This window comes from Dermacentor variabilis, chromosome 11 (genome assembly GCF_050947875.1).
Source record: "Dermacentor variabilis isolate Ectoservices chromosome 11, ASM5094787v1, whole genome shotgun sequence".
Lineage (NCBI taxonomy): Eukaryota > Metazoa > Arthropoda > Arachnida > Ixodida > Ixodidae > Dermacentor > Dermacentor variabilis.
In genome coordinates this window covers 78,388,047-78,412,260 of record NC_134578.1, presented here as the reverse complement: position 1 = coordinate 78,412,260, position 24,214 = coordinate 78,388,047, and the positions used below count along the sequence as shown (strand labels likewise).

The 24,214-nt window shown below is 45.2% G+C and overlaps 1 protein-coding gene across 1 annotated transcript; it reads left to right on the top strand.

Moving 5' to 3' along the window:
• The first annotated feature begins 881 nt into the window (after positions 1-881).
• On the top strand, positions 882-11,535 carry LOC142564580 (carbohydrate sulfotransferase 14-like). The gene is made up of 3 exons (XM_075675633.1): positions 882-1,102; positions 7,376-8,028; positions 10,844-11,535. Exons 1-3 carry the CDS (start codon positions 1,001-1,003, stop codon positions 11,091-11,093), a joined length of 1,005 nt encoding a protein of 334 aa, XP_075531748.1. The 5' UTR covers positions 882-1,000; the 3' UTR covers positions 11,094-11,535.
• Positions 11,536-24,214: the final 12,679 nt, after the last annotated feature.

Here is a 24,214-nt window from a genome sequence, read left to right as displayed (position 1 = left end):
AAACATTTTGCTGTCTACTTAATGCTAAAGGAATCCTTTAAGTTCACTACCACTTTGCCATTTCCCAACGCGTTGCAGATCGTGGACAACATTTGAGTGAAAACTAAAAAAAAAAGAATTATGCGGTTTTACGCGCCAAAATAACTTTCTGATTATGAGGCACGCCGTAGTGGGGGACTCCGGAAATTTCGACCACCTGGGGTTCTTTACCGTGCATCTAAATCTAAGCACACGGGTGTTTTCACATTTCTCCCCCATCGAAATACGGCCGCCGTGGCAACTAAGTGGAAACTAACGCCTAGAGTCCTAAGAATCTCCGTTTATTCGGGAATGCCTAAAGAAATCCTGCTTACAAAGACAAGCTCGACTTGTAATCTATACTCGTGTCCGCACAAAAGACGACAACGCGAAATAAAAAAAACGGCAGGAACAAAAGCCTCGCAGAATATTGTGCTGAGTCTTTGTGGCGCCAATAAATTATTTGCGGTAGCATTTTTTTACAAGTAGATTACACTGCAGTCCAAAAAGGTCTCGGCAAATGCTTCGTTTTATCTAAGAAAATAAACGAGGCGCGAGCAGCGGGCTCCTCCAGTTCTTACTTTTGGTCCTAAATGTGTCACAATAACAGTTTGTCGCATTCTTTCTTTTGTTTTTCTGTCTCGTTACCGATCTTCCGACGTTGTAGGTTGGAAATCTGGCACCTTTATTTGTCGTTGCGCGTGTGATTTCAGTTAGGCCTTCACTAGCAGGGAGTACAGACAGTTTTTCTATAGAACACGTCGCGTCAGCTCCAGCTGGTGCCTTTCGAGAACGGAAAAGGCCCAAGAACGACGACGGAGTAAAGGAGAACGAAGCGTTCATATTTCATCCAGCGACGCAACTGAGCCTGCGAGCTCTTGACAACTGTGCCCACCGTCAACTTGCGCCGGTCTTACAGTATGCGAGAATTTTCGCAACCGAGTCGGGCATGTTGCGCTCGATTTAGGCAGGTTTTTTATCCATGGCAATACCGTCGTTTAAACCACTCATACTCGCCATCGTCGTGGCTGCTGTAGTGCTGGCCAATCTGGCTATCGTCGGACGACATCGGCTCTTTGCAAAGGTGTGTTGCATTGTTTTATTTTTCGCTGATTTGCTGTTTTCCGGCTCATCTAACTTATTTCTGGAGGTGAGCTTGCACCGTCGGTGGTTCATAGGCTCCCGCATGCCCCGTATTACACATTTGCTATTCTCGAAGTCGGCGCTCTAGTGGGCGAGATTTTTGTGGCGAAGTGTTCATATATACCGACAGCCCTCGCGTGCCTTTTCTAACAATGCATCCTTTATGATTTACGAGTGCCGATGTTACATTGAGGTATGTTTCGTACGCTTGAATCCCATCGTGAATGGATGGTTATTCTCGGCTGATTCAACAATGGCGTATCACTTTATAGTTCATCGATGGCCTTCTGTTCTCTTCATTCTATCTACCATGGAAACAATGCAGAAAGTGGGACTTTCAAAGACGTCGGCGTTCGAAGCCTTATTAGGCCTAGCAGTTGTATTATTATGGCATCCAATGAAGGCAGTTATGACTTCGCGGAACATCCAATGACGAGGTATAACCTTCCAGTGAGAAGCTTTACTGATTATGTCCATGTTTTCCCGAGTATTAAGACGCTACTGACGCATTTACTGTGCTTAACAAGTAACCATTGCTGGCCTTACGAAGAGAGCAGGTATTGAACTAAGCTGATGTTATTTGGTGCGTGTCATGATTACGCGATGGTAACAACTTTATTGGAACTCTGCTCAGTTATGATCTGGCAGGCCCGAGTCCTATGATGGCCCCTCACGAGGAGCGACCCTTTGGGCCCAGGCAACGAGGGCTTTTTGTAGTTTTTGATCCGGCGTTCTGAGGAGCTCCTCCCACGTCTGTTGTGAGGGAGCTGGCAGGAGCGACCTGGGAGGGGGTAAGCCCTCGCATCCCCAAAGAATGTGATTTTTGGTATCCAGTGTTTGATTTGTGTAGTTTGACATATTCGGTTCCACTGCCCGTTGGTAATTATGGACAGCCAATGTGGGCTGGGGAACGACTTAGTTTGGATTCGACGCAGGATCGAGGCTTGCGCTGGCGTGAGGCTTGTGTTTGGAGGCGGGTAGATTCGCCTTTTTTGCTTGTAGTAGTTTGTAGTCTCGTTGTATGTCATCGGTGCCTCATTCATGGGATGCGAGTCTGAGGGGCACACCTCCCGGTTGATTAGGCCTCGGGCTAACCAGTGCGCCTCCTCATTCCCTTGATTCCCCGAATGGGCAGGGACCCATACGAGTTCAACAGTATTTTCATTTGCAAAAAAAAAAAAATCCCGTAGGACTCGCGCTGCAGAGACGCGTATGCTGCCTCTCAAAAATTTGACGATTGCCCTTTTGGAGTCGTTTATGATAGTTTGGAGAGAGGGACTCATGATGGCCAAAGCAATGGCAGTCTCTTTCGCTTCCACGGTGGACACAATTTTTATGGTCGCGGCGTTGAGGATACTTCCCTCTCCGGTCACGACGCTCACTACGTAAGTTTGGTGATTTTGCTTTGCTGCAAAGACATAACCGGTGCGCTGGTTGCCTTGGTACATTTCTTGAAGGTCCTTGGCTCTGCCAGACCGCCTCTTATCGTGTCTCCCAGGGAGCATGTTCTTAGGTAACGGTTTTATAACCAAACGGCGTTTGAAGGCACCGAGTAATGTTGTTCTTCCTGTTGAATGCATAACGGGATTCAGCCCGAGTTTACTTAGAATGACCCTGCCAGTTGCGGTGCTGGAGAGTCGTTCACGTTGGGCTGTTTTATGGGCCTCCACGAGTTCGTCAAGGGCATTGTATATACCTAGCTTAAGTAGTCGTTCAGTGTTCGCATACCTCGAGAAACCAAGGGCAGCTGTATGAGCTGTGCAAATGACGCTGTTAACCTTTTCCTTGTCAGAAACGCGTAGGTGGTAGCAAGGGAAGGAATACACGATACGACTGAACAGGAAAGCCTGCGTCAAATGGCAGATATCAGCCTCCTTCATACCGTGGTGTCGTGTGGCTACTCGTCTGATTAGGCCACATATTTGGTGGGCTGTCGTCTGTAATCGGACAATCGCCTCAGAATTATGGGTGTTATGTGGAATTAGCATGCCCAAGAGTTATAGTCAGTACGGGCGGAACTGGGCCGTCTTCCATACTGACTCATATAGGTGAGGTGGCGTCGCTTTCGGTGGCCTGTTTGGTTGATTTATCTCGGATGACGAGAAGCTCCAATTTTGTCGGCGAGCACGCTAGACCATTCTGTCGCACAAAATTTTGTACGGTATCCGCGGCCGCTTGTAATGCTTCCGTGATTTCTCCATCGGAACCGCTATTTGTCCAGATGGTGATATCATCGGCATAGATGGAGTGTTTGATATGCGGGATCCTTTCCAGCAATGGAGGCAGGTTACGCATGGTCACATTGAAAAGGAAGGGGGAGAGAACCGTACCCCGAGGGGTGCTCCTTGTACCTAATTGAAACTGTCCGCTTTTAATGTCGCCAAAATGTATTTGTGCAGTGCGATCCTTGAGAAAGCTTGTAATATAGCTATTAGTGTGCTTCCCGACATTGCTTTGTTTGGGCTAGATTTGTGAGTACTGAAGTATGTGACACATTGCCAAACGCTTTACTCACGTCCAGTCCTAGAATTGTACGTGTGGCTCTTATAGGGCCCGGGTGTAGGATATCTTTCTGAATTTGCCACATAATGTCTTGAGTCGACAGATTTTATCTGAAGCCTATCAACGTATGGGGCTGCAGCTCATTGCTTTCAGTGCACTCCTTTAGCCTGTCAAGAATGACGTGTTCCATAACCTTCCCCAGGCAAGAGGTTAAGGAGGTAGGGCGGAGATTCTCTTGCTCCAGCTCCTTGCCTGGTTATGAAAATTACGTTTGCATGTTTCCAGCTGGTGGCTATAGTTCCGTCTTTCCAGTGGATGCTGAAAAGATTGGTGATTTCGGTAACCGGCTGATCTTCTAGGTTCCGTAGCATTTTATTCGTGATGCGGTCCTCGCCAGCCGCCGCTGTAGTTTTGAGGTTGTTTAGGACAGCACGTACTTCAAATTCCATAATTTTGCTGCCTGGTTCCCTGTTTTCCTTTCCGGTATAAGCTACGGGTAGAGGAATATTGGTGCTTTTATTAAAGTAGCGGTTTTTAAGAGCTTCAGAAAGGGCATCATTATCTCCCGGGAAAGAGTGTATGATCCTCTGAAGGTTCTTTTGCGATGGTGTTTTAGTCTGACTGGGGTCAAGTAGGTGTATAAGCAGGAACCAGGTGTTTTTGCACCCTAGCTGGCCGTTAAGGCGGTCGCATAGTTGGTGCCAGTGTTCCTGTCATGAATAAAGATTTATTCTGCTTTGAATGACATTGAGTAGTCAATGAACGCTATGCTTTGGTACTCAGTAGAATAGATAAACCGCAAGAAAACACAATTATTAGCACCTGAATCCCAAACGTATATATGTTAGTACGTTTATCTTTACAGAATAACTATTAAACTAAGTGTGGATGTGGCCAAGTTAAATAAAAAGGAAGAAAATTGTACAAACAATCCATAACAAATAAGTGTTATTATAAACATTATTATTCAACATTGATGCACGCAGAGTTTCACCGCCAGCTGCGCTTCGTGTAATTCTTGTTCATCTTGCTCTGCGTATTAGGCGAAAAAAATAAGCGTTTTCTGCTTTGTTTTGTTTTTCTTTTCCTTTTACGCAGGAGTGATCGTCCCACTATGGTGGTATTTTACAGTTCCTTAGACTTAGCATTTATGTACTTTTCTATGTATCGGCTGCACGCTATACGAATTTGTTATGCCATAAGAACGCTGATAATAAAAAAAAACGTCCGAACTAGGCGAGCTTTACAAAACAGCGTAAGTTTTTTACTGTGCTATCATTAATTTATCTGCTTCAACAGCGGTTGTTTTTCAGTTTCATTCGAACAGCGTAAGCACGGCTGTTATCGCTACTGCAGGTAAATAATAGTAGCACTATTCGTTCGCGATTTTTTCACTAATCTAACCAAAATATGTTGTCCAAGTTCAACACGTTCGAAACATTGTGGGCTCAGGATACCCGTTCAGAACTGCATAGGTTCTGCGGCAATTTCCACTGAACTTTCAGAGGGATGCATCAATCACCATGTCTACGTTCAGGACCAATATGTGTGCTTTCTTAATTGGTGGACGTCTACATTATTTCTGAGCGAGAACAAGCAAGGGGACGCTTGGCTGCGTCAAGATAACTGTATAGGCCAGTCACAGTGACGTCGGTTATATATGGAATGATAATACAAGCCATAAAATTGGAACTGTCCGAGTCGGTGGAGAAAAATGATGTACTGCGAGAACTGCAGACCGTATTCGCGCTCGCCAGACGCTTAGAGGATATGTTTGTACTAACTCAGTGCATGAAGATTTGAGTAGCTCAGAATAGACATTTATCGAATAGCATTTCTAGAAATTAAAGGAGCCTATGAGAATGTAGACGAGAATTGTAATGGGACATTCTTAATCAGGAAAGCATAGATGACGATTTCAAGGACCTACTGAGATAGATATGTAAAGACAACCGAGTACAAGTTGTGCAGTAAGATGGAAAAGGTAATGAAGTGATGGAAAATCACCAAAGGGTGAAGCAAGGATGTCCTCTGTCTCCGTCGTTGCTCACACTTTGTGTTGAGGCATAGAAAAATGTCTGGAACACAGTGAATATGGGTTTGATTTATTCCACATGTGAAATGGACAAATGGTGTGACCGAAAGGGCCCTGGACTGATGTATTCTGACGACATATTGCTACTAGTGGACAATAAAACAAATAAACAGACACTTGCGAACATGTGTGGCAATGCAGTGACAAATCTAGCCATCACAAAATCGGAAATTGCAGTATTTCTTAAAGAGATGTGTAACTATGGGGAGTCAATCCAACAGCAAGTAATACAAATAGTCAACCAATATGAACACCTCGGCGTATACATAAATGAAGGAAACACTTAGTCAACCACCTATAAACAGAATCTGAAAATAAAGGGCAGGCGGAATGCTGAAGCAATGAAACACAGAACACTGTGGGGCCACAATAAGTATCAGGTGGTGCGTCGAATATTGAAAGGAGTCATGGTGCCAGCGCTAACGTTCACCAATGTCATTCTATGCTTAAAATTGGATATCATGTCGGAGTTGAAAGTTCACCAAAGATCAGTAGGCCGGTTGGCTTTGGGAGCCCATAGTAAAGTCACAAATGAAGCAATGCATGGTGACATGTATTATTGGGCCTCTTTTGAAGTTGGAGAAGTACAGAGTAAACTTAACTTTGAAGAAATACTCAGGAACATGGATGAAACTAAGTGGGCAGCTAAAGTGCTTAAGTATCTGTACTTGAAAACGTGGACAAAAAATGGAGGAAAAGGTCAAGGATGTTGACAATCAAGTACAGGGTAATTGAAACTGTGTATCGCAAACAATTAGTGATCAGAATGTGAGAAAAGCAGACACAGTTAATATGATGCAAAGAATCGAAACAAAAAGAACCATAAATATTTACGAGAATGAGAAGAAAGAAATGAGGAGGAAAATCTGAACGATAAGAGAAAGGGCAGTGCCTTGCTACTTGAGGCTCGAGCCGGGTTCTTAAGAACAAAAACATACCGCAGCAAATATTCAGAACTAGATGAGGCATGCGTATGCTGCAGCGAAAACTCCGGTCATACTCAGCAAATCCTAATGGAATGCGAACGCTTTTTTTTTTTCACCAAGGAAAAACCGTAGGTAACGTACATGTTCCAGAAGCGCTTGGGCTTAAATTGGACGGAAGCGTCAACCGGTCAGCAGTTGAGATAAGCAAGAGACGCTTCGAGTGTTGGTGGAGAAAAATCAGGGAAGAGATTGATATGACTGGATACCTTTGGGTCATAGCTAGAGGTAGGAGGTAGATTCTGAAGGGGGAAAATACCGAGATGTATACAAGTACTTTAGCTAAAAAACGTGTCCAGCGTACCTTATTAAATCAAACAGGCTAGGTGACAATTTGTCACCGCCCTGTTTCAAAGGATATGCCATGAATTCATCATCATTATCAACATTATGATTCAAAAACAGAAATTCTTTGGCATACGCGCAAGGACAATTCAGAACTGGCTTTGATATTTTCCGCAGTTGAGCATGATTAAGACCATCTTATAATGCACTTTCCTGAGATGAGATGAGTGCTTGACTGCACGTCGTGAACTCATTTACAATTTCACACGAGAAGCCATGCGAAAACTTTAGTATCGGATTATATGCAAAGAAACTGTTTTCTGCATAAATTTTATTTCATTCCACCCAGCTTTCAGCGTGCGACTGCAGTGCTTCCGTCGACCGATCCGTCTACCCCGGAGACAAAGAAAAACACGGCGAGGTGGACGATCTAGCTAGAAGGCTCGGCCGAATCCAGGCCTACTGCAAGAAATACTCCGGCATCTTACAGGCAGAGATCTCTGTGGATGACTCAGCGAACGTAAACAGTTCAATGTGCGCACGTGGCCCGCGATCTCTGTATCTCGTGGACACTAGGCGCTTCGCATTCTGCTCCGTGCCGAAGGCTGCCACGTCGAGCATCAAGGCCCTAGTCCTGCTGGCCGAGAACGTTTCCGCGGTGGCTGCCGACGCCGACGGCATCTACAGGGCGTTCCGGCGAAGGTTTCGTGCCCTGTGCCCCAGAGCCTACGTGAGAGACCACCTCGTCGCCAACTACACAAAGGCGATCATAGTGCGACACCCGTTTGAAAGACTGGTCTCGGCGTACGTGAACAAGATTCGCACTACACGACCCATGATCGTGGGCGCCAAAAGAATGTACAGAAGCGGCTTCCGTGGTAGTGGGCCCAACGGGACCTTCACGTTCGCCGAATTCGTGAACATCATACTGAACACGTCTGCGGAGACCTGGGACCCGCATTGGGCGCCCTACACTCGTCGATGCCGGCCTTGTACGATGAGGTAATGCAGCTGTTATTACAATATCAAGTAGTTGTTCAGCTGTGGCTGCACTGTTTTATCGAGAAGCATTAGGAAATATATGCCAGTCGTATTATACTGAACTTTTTCTCACATTGCTAACTTATCGGCTTGAACGTAGCTAAGAGGGCTAGAAAAAAAATATCAGAAGAGATCTATATATACGGACCGCGCAAGGACAAATGGAATGAAAGATTCTATGCGTACTTTTTTTTAATTCAATTCAATTCGACATATCTCTCTAAAACGATCATTACTATAGTAGTCAGCTCACGTATCTTTAAATAGGTACTAAAATGTGTTAGGCTCAGCTACGTTGACACGTTTTCTCTGTTGGTCTTCCGCCGGGACGCAGCTGTGCTTATATTTGAATCGCCACGCCAAAACGGACGAGTTTACCTAATCAACACGCGACCTTGTTCTTTACCGTTCTCTATGAATTAGCCATTGCTGATATCGTATGAGAGGTGCCACCAATTAACGTTCCTCCAATTTTTCATTTGTCATTTTCTTCATTGCAGAAGTTCTAAGCTGGCTACTAATGACGAACTCGTTGTTACGGAAGAGCGGTCATTCAATCCAGCTCGAGTTCTTAGATTTCTTTACGGTTCATTTTTTGGTGAGCAACTGAAGCAGGGTATGATACACTATATATCGCACAGATGCTGCTCATAATGTAGCTTAGAATACGAAATATACGAGTGGTTGGGCAAGCGATGTTGTGATGTGCAGAGCAGATAGCAGGTGGTCTGTTACTGATTTGCTTAGAGTAGCGAAATTCCATCGAACCAGCCGAACACGGCAGAGAACTGATGCTGTGACGAGATTATAAAAGCTGCACACAATGAGTGAAGCCTGCTGACTTACAAGGCAGGGCCCAACTTCAGATCACTCACATTGCCCTTCGCCAAAAAGCCCACATGCAGTAGGCTTCTTATGACGATGATTATTATGACGCTGATGGCAGTTTTTTAGTTCATATCGCTTGACAAATCTATGAAGTGTACATTTCATCTAGAAAAAAAGGTCTTGAGTTCACTGGTGGGATTGCCGTCCTCTACAACGCAATATAACATTTCGCAAAGTTTCCTCGACACCACAGGCATTGTAGTCGGCGCTATCAGTCATTCCAATCAAAAACGTATATGCATTGGTGAATGCGACGCCCAAGCGTAAGCGGCACAGCATTGTTCCCTCATTTCGCAGAAGCCCTGGTAACAGCCGCAGTTGCATAGAGGGGTCGATGGAATGCAATCGTTCTTGGGTGAATTCAGGTGTGTGCCACTTCTCTAATGTCATACGGTGTGCTACCTTGCTTAGGTGTTGGGCTGCGTCGGTCCGCGATAAATGTACAGAAACAAGGTTCAGAACATCTACTGTGCTACTGCCCATCTTTTGCAAACGAAAGACATGACCTCTCCACAGCTCTCAATCAGCTAGATAGAACACCGTTCACCTTGAACAAGATCTTGGGACCATGGCCTCGCATATCGCAGCTACAAAAGGCCACAAAAGCTCCGCTGCGATATTTGAACGCTACTGGACTGAGTCAGCGTCTGTGATCCGGACTGAGTGACCGAACGATATCCCCAGTAGACTTTCTCTTCTTCTTTTAATCTTTCCGTCCCCTTTTTCCTTTCCCCAGTGTAGGGTAGCCAACCGGGCTCAGTCCTGGTTAACCTCCCTACCTTTCCTTTATCATCTGCTCTCTCTCTCTCACACACACACACACATTTCGCATTCAGCCAGCAACAAATTGAATGACTTTGAGCCGGCAATAAAGCAAACCGGTGATATTCAGGACCTGATGTTGGCAGTGGATTCAGGAATTCACTTCTTTGAAAACATTGAAGTTTCCCTTCTCAAAACAACATGCGGTCACGCTCGTTGAATATCGCGTGGCCACGTTGCAGTTGTTATTTCATGAGTGTCATTAATAGCCTATTCCAATTGCTTCTCGTAAGGACCGACGCTTACACTCGGAATTAGCTAAAACAAATGTGTATGGTACGTCGAACTCTCACGTTTGTTCAAACAGGCTTTTTCTCGAGTAGCCATCGTATTATCGCTTTAAAACCAGGAATTTCCGGGTTTCCAATGTTCCAACATTTAATTAGGTTTCTTGTTCGCACGCATTGTGGCTTTCCTGATTATGTCATTATGGAGAGAGTTCTTTGCCAGAATCTTTTCCCGCTTCGCCGAGGTTCTACTCCTCTGAATGATTGAGTTAGAAGTCAAGCTCCTCTTACGCGAAACAAAAATGCCTTAACGAAAATAGCTCGTCGTTTAGCTCGTCGCATGGGAATGCGACGGACTTAAGGCATTGCGGAAATAAGCTGGCCCAAGGAGGTGACGGCGTTTAAGGACTGGGTGCCACCAGCGCCTAGCATCAGGGACACTTAACTCAATGTAAGGTTTCGCGTTTGAAGCTTCAATAGTGAACAATAACTAACTCTATTCCCCTTGCTGAAAGATCTCGAGGCCTCATTTAAATATATATTTCTATGTCTCTCTTTCTCATGAAGGAACATAATCGTTAAAATTGCGTATAGATTCCACAGGACGGGTGCCGAGGGTACTTTATTTAAGAAATGTGCAACACACCAACCCCTCTCCTTGTGTTTGCGGGGGTCTTAATAACGGTATTGTCCACAGGTTAGCAGACATGCAAGTAACATACTCTTAAAAATCACTACTTTACTTATGCTTAACTATGTGCGGGACCACTCTTTTGTACACACGATTGCATTTTCAATTGCGGAGAAGTAACGTTCACGCTTTTGATCTCACTGGTCAGGTACGACATCATTCTGAAGGTGGAATCGCTTCACCGAGACCTGGCCTCCTTGCTGCCAAGGATTGGACTAGCCGGCTGGTCGTTCCCCAAGAAGAATACAAAAACAGTTGCTGCAGAATCCGACGCTGATTCCGCGCATCATTTCGCAGAGCTCACGCGACAGCAGGTGCTTTTGTTGCACGCGATTTACATGTATGACTTTGAGTTATTTGGCTACACACTTAGCGGATATGCAGCTCCAGTGCATTGAGATATTTAAGGAAAGCTTAGGTACAAAAGAAGCAATGAAGTTGCCTTGGAAATGAAGAACTAGGTATGCTTCTGTTGTGTTCAGTAGAGGGCGCTTTGGAAACACGTGTCTTGCCACAGCCTCTGCGGAGAGTGCACGAAATAAAGCCCTCCCGTATCTACCATTCAGAAGGCATGGTGACCCGCAATACATTTCAGTCAGTGTGCTTGAAGTGTGTATAAACTGTAATACTGGTTACATCTCGCGACGGCTCTGCGGGTACCAAGTATCGTCATTTGGAAAACGCATTTGCAGTCCTTTGTAGCAGTGTATCATCCGTAATGTGCTGTTACAATTCCAACCTAAGTACAATGTAGCATTACAGCCTAGTGAGTGCAGGCAAGCTTATTACGCCTGTATTTCATTATACCCAGGAATGACACGATGGAATTGTAACCATTCTGACTGTGTATAGATGTCAGTCAGAGCTTGGTCGCTTTGATTCCGGTAAAGATCTGATATAAAGTATACACGCCTTTACCGTTACACTTAAACGGGAAAGGTTAATTTGTCCCCATTTGCAAAGTCAAGGCAATAGCTGAGCACGATTCCAACGGAAACCCATTCTTCTAATGTTGTTCGAGAGTCTGTTCTTCCTCGAGCCAGCATTTTGCCCCGATTTGCCGGTGGCACGCCGGTACGTTTTAGCGAAATAATCGATCGATCAAAACTAAGTTTGGCAAGGCACGCAGGGGCACAAGCACGTTCTACTCAAACAGGAGATCCTACTTTCAGTTCTCGTTTTTTTCCATTCGCTGAAATGCAGTCTTGACGAGAACAATAGATAGGCGAAGATACGTTGAGAAGAGCCAGCGCCACAGCTGCAAAAATATCAAGGCGCAGAAATAATTTTGATCAATTGAACGCTTACTACTGGCATCAAACGGGCACGTATCTAGTGACATCCATGTGGGGCCACGGCATTGAATATCGAATAACAAAAGCACTCATTCGAACAAAACACAATTTCAGCAAACCCTTTGTAAGAAATAATAATAAAAGCACCAAAACGCCTGCGGCTGCAAGCAATTTCGCAAGGACCCTGAGTTGACGATGCCCTTGCAAGCGCTAGTTCCGACCTCTAACCATCTGTAATCACCGGATGTTTAAATGAGAACGTTCCCAGAGCATATTAGAAGCAAAAATATTCATTACCTCGATGGCTGCGGCATGACTAAATTACTCCAGCTGCCGAAGAAGCAAACTGATACTGGCTCAACTTACGCGTGACTATGTGACACGGAAGCATGCTGGCACATTTTACGCGTAGATGCTTATGACTTCGTGAAGATAGTGCAACAATGTGAAATAAACGACATAATTAGTTTTCACCAAGCAATTACACTTTTTCTTTAAATGCAGCTGAGAAAGCACGGTAGCTGTGCTCCATCTCACAAGTCGTTCGCTGCACCGTGGAAGCTCGATGGCTTATTAGCCAATAGCAAGGCCGAATGCCCCTCGAGATGGGCTCATTCAAGCCGCGTCGTCTGCTCGGCGGCTACTGGATTCCCCGTGTTCGACGTGCATGCGCAAAGGTCCTAACATGTCAGCTACCGCCTTTAACGTACCGTGTGCCAAGCGAAATAAAGCTCTCTATTCCCGACAATAATCAGACAGTTAATCCCAAAACTACATTCCGCTGTGCAAGTATATCACCGGTGTACGCCTCGTACTTTCGGCAGTGCTTCAAATGATTCGAGAGATAGAGTAGAAGTGCCTGAGAGCACGAGTAGATTGCTGCTATCCTGACTGGGGCGTCCGCACTCGGTTGAGAGCTAAATGCAAAAGCGTTCGGGTGTCCGCTCTCAGTGCCCGTAAAAACCCCTCGCTGATTCTACAGCATTCCGGAGACCCCCACTAAGGCGTGCCTCACAATCAAATCGTGATTGTGACAAATAAGACCCGAAAACCCATTTTCTTTACATATTAATATCTTCTAAATTCTGTTTCTTAGCCCTCTCGATAGAAGCTAAATTAAGATAATGCTTCGTTGGACCATTATTCAAAGAGCGACGAGGAAATGACGAACGTATCTGTTAGCCTACATCAAGTATTGGTGTCACGGTATCCTGCAGCCTGTACCATTATACGAAGAAGCTATGCCGTGAAGTAAAGCCAGCGCATGCTCTGCGAAAGAATGACTCTCCTAAAATCACTAGAAGTGAGTTCACGCTATTTATTCATGCGATATGTAAACACCCAAACGCCACTGCAATATACCTTGCTGAGCTCTTGGTAACTAAACAATGCACAAAAACAAGAAAAAAAACACAATTAAAATATATTTTCTGGTATTGACTTTGATTCGTTTTAAAGCAACTGTGGGCCAATGAGAGAAGCAGTTGTGAAGGGTTCCGGAATAACTTGGACAATGTGGAGCACTTGAACATGCATTTCAATCGAAGCATGCTAGTATTTCTTTATATTTCGCCCCAATCATAATGCGGCCGTCGTTGACAAGAATCGCACAAAAGACGGGGTGCTCAGCACTAGAATATCAGGCACTGTGCCGTCATGGCAGGTTTGGAATTCAGAAATGCAAAGTAAAAAATATATATATATTGCTGAAACACAGAACCAAAAAAAAGTTCCATTCGCGCACCCCCTTAGGTATGCACGCGATGAATTCTAAAGAAGAAAATAAAATAAAGAAATGCGCGGAATCGCGAGCGATGGGCGAAACGTCACTCCCACTGGTACAACTCACGCTATTTTCTCTTTACGGAAACGCAGATTACACAGCTGTTTTTTTTTTCAAACTTGGGCCTTATACGACCGCAAGCACTACCCCATTGGACGCACTATGGCCTACGCTGTTCGCGCTCTTATCTTATTTCTCGTAATGAGAATTTCAGACAAAACAGCAATGACCTGCGAGGACGACGAGTGTTCTATAGGTAAGTTTATCCGTGAATCTTTCTGAAATTATGTCGCGCACTATGGCCCTTTGCACATCAATAGGTTTCAAGTTGTAGATACTGTTCTTGCAATGGGTGCACACGCAGTCTGAGGAATTGACCTAGAATAGATTAGCACAGAATAATGGCTGCCCGTTAACCGATGCACAAAACACAAGTCCAGAATTTGCAGGCTGCTAAGAGGGAAAGAGCAAAAAACGTGAAGAAATACAGGCACGTCAACCAAGCGAATGTCTGCTTTGTTAGCCTATGATGGGGGCCTGGGAAAGGGGGAGTAGAGACTGGTAAAAGAGTTCCTAACAGAGTTCCTATTATTGAAAGCTGCTTTTTCCAACGTCTCCTTCTTTAATATTTGTCAACGCCCAATAAGATATTCCGGTTCTCTTCCAAATAACCGATTGCGCTTATGGAGCTTCCTGGTTCATTCCAGAGCAGCTGTCGTTGTACACAATTCATTGCACTTCCTTTCTGATCATAACCAGTAAGAACCTAATATATACCTTACTTGTTAGAGCTAGTTTATTCATCTGAATTTTAGTGTGTCGACGAACCCGCCACTTCCTATTTTGAGCACTATGATAATCAGTGTCGATCGAGTTTTACAGAGTGCACTTACACCGTTAAAATACGCTTACCAATATAGGGCCCATCGCCCCTATCACATGAAGTTCACCTGAATAATTATCGTGACCTAATGAATACTGTAGCATTGGCCACCTTGTTAGCCAGCTGATGCCTCTAAGATTTCTCAACCGTGGGGATGACCATCAATCACGAAACTTACTGAAGCATTGTTTTGTAGATAAATCGCACGTTCAGTTAGTACAAAATTTGTTTTCTTTGTTTTCTTTCAAGCGCACTGCTGATAATTGATGAATATGTTTCAGGGCAACTGGTGAGGCGCTATTTTAACTGCTTTAGTAGCGGTGGATTAACATTGTAGTGACACAAAGAAAGGAAAGTGGGCTGAATGGAATCTACATTATTTTCGAGCCAAATTTGAGAAATTAGCTTTGCGAGTTCTAATGAACGCTCGGAAAAAATTTCAAAAGTACATCATATATATAACACTGATTTTCACAAATTTTTTTTCATTTCTCCATAAATGCGATTTTCACACAGCGTAGCTAATATCGCTGTTTCTATGGTGCTTTGACCTGACGTATGTAGTTGAACCTCGAGCCATTCTTGAACAAAATTTACAAATCGGATCTCAGTATTCTAGCATCCGAGTGTCTATTGACCCTTAATATGCAGGGATAAATACTTATGTGCCATGATTGGTCTGAATACTTGTGGAAAGGGCTAAACAAAACCAAGATTAAAAGTTCAGTTCTATAGTAAACGTAATTCCTTAATGCTCGCTTGTGTGTGTTAGAACATAGAGTCACGTAACATGGTAGCACAAATGCAAAGATGGGCATATGGTTTGTGTCTTTTGCAACTCCTGATCAATATTTTTCTCGCAATATTCCAAAAGGAAAAGTTGTGAGAACCAGGCATCTAAAGGATGCTGAGAGTGAAAGGTACACAGCATCGAACTGTCATGTATCAGAACACAATATAACATAATGCTCATTGAGAAGTCGCAACAGCTGCCACTGGCTTTTCGAATGTTTCGTAGCACAACGCAAGGTTATATCTTCTCCGAAGTTCATCGAATTCGGCATACTTTTTTTAGCAATAACTCTTCCGACCTATCACCAGTACTCGTAAACTTCTCTACTTTCAGTCTCCTGCAACGAAGTGAGCGTATAGGTCAAACAGAAGATAAATAACGCATCCTTCGGAACATTCAGCAATGTATAACCTGTACGAAAGCTGAATACACTATTTCGAAACTGCATCCGCTGCTCTCGGTGCAGGTGTTTCACTTTGTGCTCCTTTGGATGCGGGAGTGCGTTTCGGCGTGTTCCTGTGACAGCGGGCGCGTCGGTGCTTCGCACGCGAGCAGCGATCAGCTTTGCCTCGTAGGCGGCACGGTCGACACGCGTCTCACAATTCGCTTTTACAGCTCCACGAAAAAGCAGCCTGCCACTCGTTCGAAACGAGTGCCTTCGAGTTTTTCGAATGAAGAAATCTAGGGCCCGCGGCTTTGTGCTTCTTTTCTGTTTTTAATTCCACGATCGTGTGGTTGCGCTCTCGCAACTATTTGAGGAAAACGCTTCATGACATATCACTAACAAACGATATGATTATAATTTTTGTGCACGTTGTTGAAATGTTGGAGAATTTTTCTGAATAAAGCTCGCCGCAATATACCAGGAATATGTGCATGGAGAAACAGGCAGAAGCAAAAGTTAGTTGACAATGTGAGCTGCAGTGGGCTAAGGAGCGTAGAACATGAAAATGGACATGGCGAGAGGTTAGATATTATAAAGCGACATTATCCTTGACTGACACGCTTCCAAACTAATCAGTGAAACTGCACTATTTTCCCACTATTTTTCAAACTCAGGCACCAAGGCTTGTTTGGAGAACATACCGCTTAATCTGGACTCCGTTACATGTGTAAGAATTTTGAAGTTCTTTGCTGTATTTTTTTTCACAACCTCTACATTTCATTCTGTGTCGTCTAAAAACTTTAGCACTCACTCTGTTATGATAGAGAATACATATGGCATCAAGCACCAGTAAACTATGAAACAAGTTTTCAGTGAGAGCTGGTACGTCTGGACCACCGCGGCCGACGACGTCCATAGCCGCACGTCAGCTAATATAATATCTTAAGAAAATTTGTATTGCAAGAAATTATTCCACTCGTAGTACTAGCAAATGCTACAATTATACTAAGATGGAATTGTTATTTTTGTAGTCGCTGTTCTGAAGATTGTAAGAAGGTATAGGTATCACTTCAGCACCTTTTCTGAGTGCTTGATTTAGACGACATAACTTGTAGCTACTGTGCGGTGTTCCGTCATTAAAATGTTCTTTTTTTAAACCTTTCACTATGATAATACGCCATCGTGAAGTCGAAAGGTTACGCGAGGAAAATACTGAGCTTTAACAGCACGTGAAGTGCTGTTTTCGAATACATTGTGGGGAGCGCATGACGGTACACGCGCGTATTGTGAATTGTGCCTGAGATACTTAAGAATAATTGCTTTGTTTCCGAGCTCAAACAAATCTCTTACAATTACACGCAGTTTGTGCTATAATGAACTTCAGAAATGAAGTAGAACAAATACAGCCGATTTCGCTTCGCTTCTACTAGCCTGTATCTGTTGCCTGCCACAACGTTCTTTTTCGGATAGCCAAACGCTTAATTTCTTAAAGATCTCTGGGTTTATTATTATGAAATAAGTGTTGAGGTTAAAATAATGTGACATATTCCACGTTTTTCTGAGATTGATAAGCTAGTTCAGCCATAAGCGATCAATGAAGCTATGTATGTATGTATGTATGTATGTATGTATGTATGTATGTATGTATGTATGTATGTATGTATGTATGTATGTTTGTAGGTATGTATGTATGTATGTACGTACGTATGTGCGTGTGTGCGCGTTAACCAGAAGAAGGTGAACTAAGGGGCTAAATTTTTTGAAAGCCACAACCACATAAAGTCAACAGATAATCAAACCAAGGCAAACTTAGGGGAATATATTTAGCTTTGAATTCAAGTGTAGAACTAATAGGACAAATGGAAGTACACGCAAAAGCAACATACCGTCAGTGGGTACCCAACCCGCGGCGACCTCCGAATCATGGGTACGTTCCCCTACCAATTGGTCTACGGCAGCTACGTTTCTCCCGTGTAGGCTATCGCCACGGAACTGAACCAAGAACCGAAAACCAGAAGACGTTATCGTCGCTCGAAGTAGAACTGAACGAGCAAATTACATCTTCTTTTTTGCTGAAGTGTGAAGCTGAAAGGAAAAAATACTTCACGCTGAACCCCTCTGGGAGTTGTCTAAGTGTGCGCAAGAATTGTACAACTTGCTCATCTCCACTCTCGTCGATGTCATTATCATGGTTAGGAAACTTGATACGACTGGTATAAACGTCAGCACTGCGCCGACACTAACTGATGCGGACAACGGCACAAGTTTAATTGATAAGGCAAGCAAACTACTGCAGGTGGCGGAGCCAGGTGCGCAGATGAAGTTCCGGTCATCATATCGCTGTTACCGCTCCCCAGAGCCTTATCCATTCCCATCGAACCATTAGGCGCACCATTATGCCATATCTTGAACGTGACCTACGATGCAAACAAGGAGTGCCCACTGCTGATAGCTTCGCTCGCTGTGTTCTCACAGCCTCTCGTGGAGGAGAGACGCATGGCCCCATGTCTTGAAAGCTATCTGCGAAAGGGGCAACGTGCGGCGTGTGCTGAGCGATGTGTGAGTGCTGTGTTCTCGCCGCTTCGTTTGCGTTCAAGCGATATACAGCACGAAGGTAGAGCCACTCGCTGCTGCGGGTTCTATATATATTTTATCCGTGATTCCAAAGAATGTGTGCACATATTGCTTCACTTTGCTGAGTGCTCGAAGTCTGCTCCACCTCCGCCACTTGCGGGCCCGGTATCCGGATCGGCCCACCGCTATCGGCCCACTTGGGCTTGCCGCTAGCGCTAGAAAACAGAAACTTAGCGCGTGCGCGAGTAAACGCGAAAGGGGGGCGGGGGCACGACGTTCCATGTTTGCTCGCGCAACAGCATGTAATATTATTCTGGTTGCAAACTTATATGGCGTTTTGCGAGCTCTGTGCGTGTCGCGACTAAATGGGCAAATGATACGCAGAATATTTACCGTGTAAGTGTGAGGTTTCGACTTGCGAACGGGCAAGTTCAACGTACCCCTTTCGTTCAGTCAAAAGGGTTAGACTAGGTTTTCTAAATTATTCCTGAAGCAGGTTGCAAGAGGAGTCCGTTCTGTGAGAGGTCAATGCGACGATTTCTTGAGGACATTAATTCAAACAAGACTGCGCGAAGTGCTACCTTGTTAGGTCGCTTCTGCAAATGCCATGAGTCGACCAAGTGCGTCTGGATTTCTTCATGAAGTTGTTTCTTCTTTCAACATTTTGTATGTACCTTTTATTTTATTAGAATATTTGAGTGGAGTTACGCGCAAGAAATTGTATAAGGACAATGTAGATGATATGTCGCCGTAACCGTTGTATCAACTTTGTACGCTATCAGACTCGAAGGAGATGTCCTAAATAGGATAAACAGGATACCCACTCAGAGAATCAACAAATATTTTTTCTTTCAACCTCACAGCGGCACACTTCTTGTCAAACCTTGGCAGGAGGAAAAAAGTATATTTGTTTCCTTGAATACACACTGCATAATTTGTTAGAAATCAGAAACGATCGAGTACATATTACTGGCTGCTGGGGTGCCTTATGTTTATGGGACATCCTCAAGTGAACGGTAAAAAAATCACTGCTTATGATTATCATGACAAACCACGGTCACTGCTCATGGAATTCGTTTCCTGCAGGCCGGTAAAACGGGGGACATCCCGTTTTATCGGCCTGCAGGAAACGAATTCTATAACCGGTTTTATCGTGTCGAGGCACGCGTAATACGAAGACGTGGGATCGTTCCCCACCTGCGGCAAGTTTTTTCCTCCGCCTTCAATTCTATTTTTTATCATTTCTTTATTTCAATTAGTAAACACATGCAATTTGCCCTACGTCGTCCTTGATGTCCTTGTTTGTTGGCTTCTTATCCATGCGAGCTTAATGCCTTATTCGACACCGGCGCTGATTATCCGGTAATAAGCTTCAAGATGGCGAAACACCTGGAAAAAGTTGTGACACAGCGGACTGGAGCGCAGATGCGCACGGCAGGCGGTCATTTTATTACGCCCCTTGGCCGATGCACCGCAAGACCTGCGATAAAAGGCTTCGCTTACGTTTGTGACTTTATTGTACTGCCAGAATGTTCACGGGAACTTATATTGGGAATGTATTTTCTACAAGCTAACAGCGCCATAATTAACCTACGTAGGTCCAGTGTGTCTTTCTCGACAGAACAAGCTATACCTGTGGAAGCATCGGAGGAGCTACGTCTTGCTGCACTGCGCGTCGTTGATGATGATGTAACTGTGCCGCCACACTCCAGTGTAATGGTTCTTGTGGAGAATGAAACATTTTACGACCGCGAAGGCATTGCGGATGGAGACATAGAGCTCCACTTCAACAAAGGTATTTGCGTGGCTCGGGGGCTTGTTCATTTAAGCGGTGGCTGTGCAAATGTAGCACATACGAATTTCGGTAATGAATTCCAACACATCGCAAAAGGAACAGTTATTGCCTATTTCCACGAGTTCTGTGTAGCGACTGAATTATGGAGCCTGACGACAACGTCAACTGCCGTGCCAGGGACCTGCAGTGTCGGTAGATGAATAACCGTCAACCCGAGACTCCCGGAAGCCAAAAGAAACAGATATATGCCCTGATCAAGGATTTTTCCGACTGCTTCTCCACTTCCTCGAAAGTACGGCGCACGTCTGTTGCAAAGCACAGAATTATAACAGAGGACGCCACCAGACTGTTATGCCAGCACCCGTATCGAGTTTCACCAAAAGAAAAGATCATCAAGAAGCAAGTAGAGGAGATGCTTTCTGATGACGTTATTCAGCCTTCCAGCAGCCCATGGGCGTCTCCCGTAGTGCTCGTTAAGAAAAAAGATAACACACTTCCATTCTGCGGCGACTACCGCAAATTGAACAGCGTAACTAAGCGGGATGTGTACCCCCTTCCGCGTATCGACGATACGTTAGATTGGCTCCGATGTGAAAGTTTTTCTCCTTCCTGGATATCAAGAATGGATACTGGCAAATAGAGGTGGATGAACGGGACCGTGAAAAGGCAGCATTCGCAACCCCCGATGGCCGCTACGAATTTAAAGCACTTCCATTCGGCCTCTGTTCCGCGCCCGCAACGTTCCAGCGAATGATGATGATGGACTCTGTGCTCGCAGGCTTGAAATGGCAGTCATGCTTAGTGCATTTGGATGATGCGGTCGTATTTTCCACCACATTTGACCAACATCTAGAGCGCCTGCGACTAGTATTAGAAGCTATTCGCGCAGCAGACTTGACAATTAAGTCGGAAAAATGTCAATTCTGCTTCGATGAACTTCGGTTTCTCGGACACGTCATCAGTGCTGAAGGCGTTCGGGCAGATCCCGAAAAGACAGCAGCTGTTGAGAGGTTCCCGACACCCACAGACAAAAAGTCAGTGCGACGTTTCTTGGGTTTATGCGCATACTACAGGAGATTTATGGAAAACTATTCAAAGATTGCTGAGCCCCTTACAATATTGACAAGAGAAGGCCAACATTTCATGTGCAAAAGCGAACAACAAGACGCCCTTGACGAGTTAATGAAACGCCTTCAAGCTTCTTCAATCCTTGCCAATTTTGATGAGACAGCCGTTACTGAAGTTCATACCGCTGCGAGTAACGTCGGCCTCGGTGCCATACTAGTGCAGTGGAATAACGGCCAGGAGAATGTAATTGCTTATGCCAGCCGTAAGCTCTCGAAAGCAGAGGCAAACTACTCCGCAACCGAGAACGAGTGTCTTGCAGTCATTTGGGCAATATTTAAATTTTGGCCCTACTTCTATGGTTGACCACTCAGAGCAGTCAGGGATCACCATTCGCTTTGCTGGCTGGCGAATCTCAAGGAAAGAAATCTCTCTCAAGTTGAGTGGTTGTAGGCTACTGGTGGGGTTAGCCTTGCAGTTGATGCCGGCAATTGCCCCACCGTAGCGACACTAGAATGCATAAATCATATAACTCAGACACAGACCTCACAACTACACATAGTCAATGCGCGCGTTTTGATTCAGCCTCACCGAGGGGCACTTAGAATTCAGGCGAGAGCTTGCTCGGACAAGGTACACGCAGATAAAACAGGCTTGCGAGAGCGAGGATCGTGTAGCGTCGCCACGAGGCCCTCTCCCCTCGCGCACCGCGTGGCGCACTGGTGTCCCGTTTCACCCGTTATGCTCTGTCGAGGCGCGCTCGTGCCTTGGCATCGCAGCCAATGGCATCCAGGCGCGCTCCTGACGTGGCGTCGCAGCCCATGGGAATTTAGTCTACTATAAATGCCGAAGCAGGTTTTTCGCTCAATGAGCCATATGAGGATATTGCATCTATGCATTACAGACGTGACAATAACCGCCAGCGTAGAACTGGTAGTGCAGCGCGCGAGTGCTGCGGGGGTTCCCGCGGTTTCGTTTCCCACCAGTTGTTTTTTCGTTCACCTTGAATTCCGTTTACCACATTAATTCTACATTTCAACTACAAACTGCAAATAACTTCCCTAAGATGTATATATACAGGAAGCCATTACTTCCCCGCAGGAGCTCCTGCGTAAGCAGGCGTTTGGTGTGTTGCGACACCTCGTAGCCGAGCACACGAGGGTTGGACCCTCCCACGTTTAGGCGTGCGCGGCTTAGCCGTGTCTGGGGAAAGGGAGATCCTGGGGGTTGAGCCGATTTTGGGTGTTTGGACCTTTAAGCCCCCCTCCCTGGCAAAGGTAACACACTTCTTTGGCGTCTTCTTCACTTGGATGGCACCCACGGACTGACCCACCAGAGGAAAATCGGCAGTTGCCCTTTTCCTGTCTCTCTCCGCTCTCTAGACCTTCGCCTTTCGCTCCCCTTTTAAATCCTTCCTGCCTTCTCCTTACTTCGTTTCGCTTCCAATTTTCGAGGCAGCAAGCGTGAACCTGGTGTATGGCATCCAACCTTGGGTCTGCTGTACTGGGTTATAGTAGTTACGTACAGCTGACGTCAGCGGCTCCTTCAGGTCTCGTAGCGTCACTGGGTTGTTGGGCTCGAGGGTGAGCGGCTGGCGTCGCAACCGAAATGAAATGATATTTTATGGCTTAGACATCGTTTTCGCTCCTTCCTGATCGTCCTTTCTCTAAAGGAGCGTGCACCTATGAAATCTTTCAGTTTTCTGCAAAGAACATTAACAATTTTCCAATTTCGCATATTATCCACACTGAATTCCCAGAAATGAAAGCAAGATTAGTCTCACCTTTCCTCGTATCGAAGTGTCTCAGGGATACAATAGGGCCAAGTTACAAATCCACGAGAATGGTCAGTGGAGACGTTCTCCTAGAAGTTCCAAACAAGGTCCAGTACGACAAGCTTCACACCTTCGTATCCTTTGGCCATACACCTATAACCGTCACCACACACTGTTCCTTGAACACAGTTCGTGGTGTAGCATCTGACAGTGACCTCTTGAATTTCACTGAAAAATGAACTTGACGGATTCAAAGATCAAGATGTTGTCCAGGTCTAGCGAATCAAGATAATGCGCAATGACCTGGAAATACTGACAAACCCCAAACTCCTCACATTTGGCTAGTGTGCTCCCAGAATATATCTAAGCAGGCTGCATAAATATACGTGTGAGACCGTCTATTTCTAATCTTCGCAGGTGCATGAAGTGCCAGAAGTTTGCTCACAGCTCACAGAGCTGCCGTGGCCGAATGTCCTGCGCAATATGTGGTGCTAATGAACACGCAGCTAAAAATTGCGCATCTGACCCGCACTGCTGAAACCGCAATGGAGATGATTCTGCGTACTCGCACGCTTGCCCTACGTGGAAGGGACAGAAGGAGATCATCACCCTCAAAGTGAAAGAGAACGCTTCATTTAATGATGCCAGGACGCGATATTATTTTGTGAAACCTTCCTATGCCCATACGGCGCGCGTGGTAGCTACGCCGCACCGGTCTCCAGCAGCTGCCCGTGCCACACACATTATGCCGGCATCAGCTACTTCTGCCCCCTCGGTGGTGGCAACTGCCTCTGCTCCCCCTTCGTCTAAGGGCCAGCAGGTCTCTAAGCCTGTGGCCTGCCAGTGCCTGCCCATGCAGTGAGGTCTGACAAACCTTCCCATGTGCCCTTAGAAAGCGCAAACAATGTCTCGCAAGAGGTAATGGATATCACTCCTCACCCATCTGCTCCTCTGGCACAGAGAGAGCGGCGTGGCTCACTTGAGCGCGCCAAAAAAGAATCATCTCGAATCATTGCACAGAAAAAACCATCTGCTTGAGTTATACATCTTGTTTCGTATGCAGCGAATTCACTTTACTTTTAGTTACTATGGCTGTGCAAATTTTACAATGGAACGTCAGTGGTCTTATCAATAATCTAAATGATATCAAAGCACTCGTGTGTCCCTTCCAG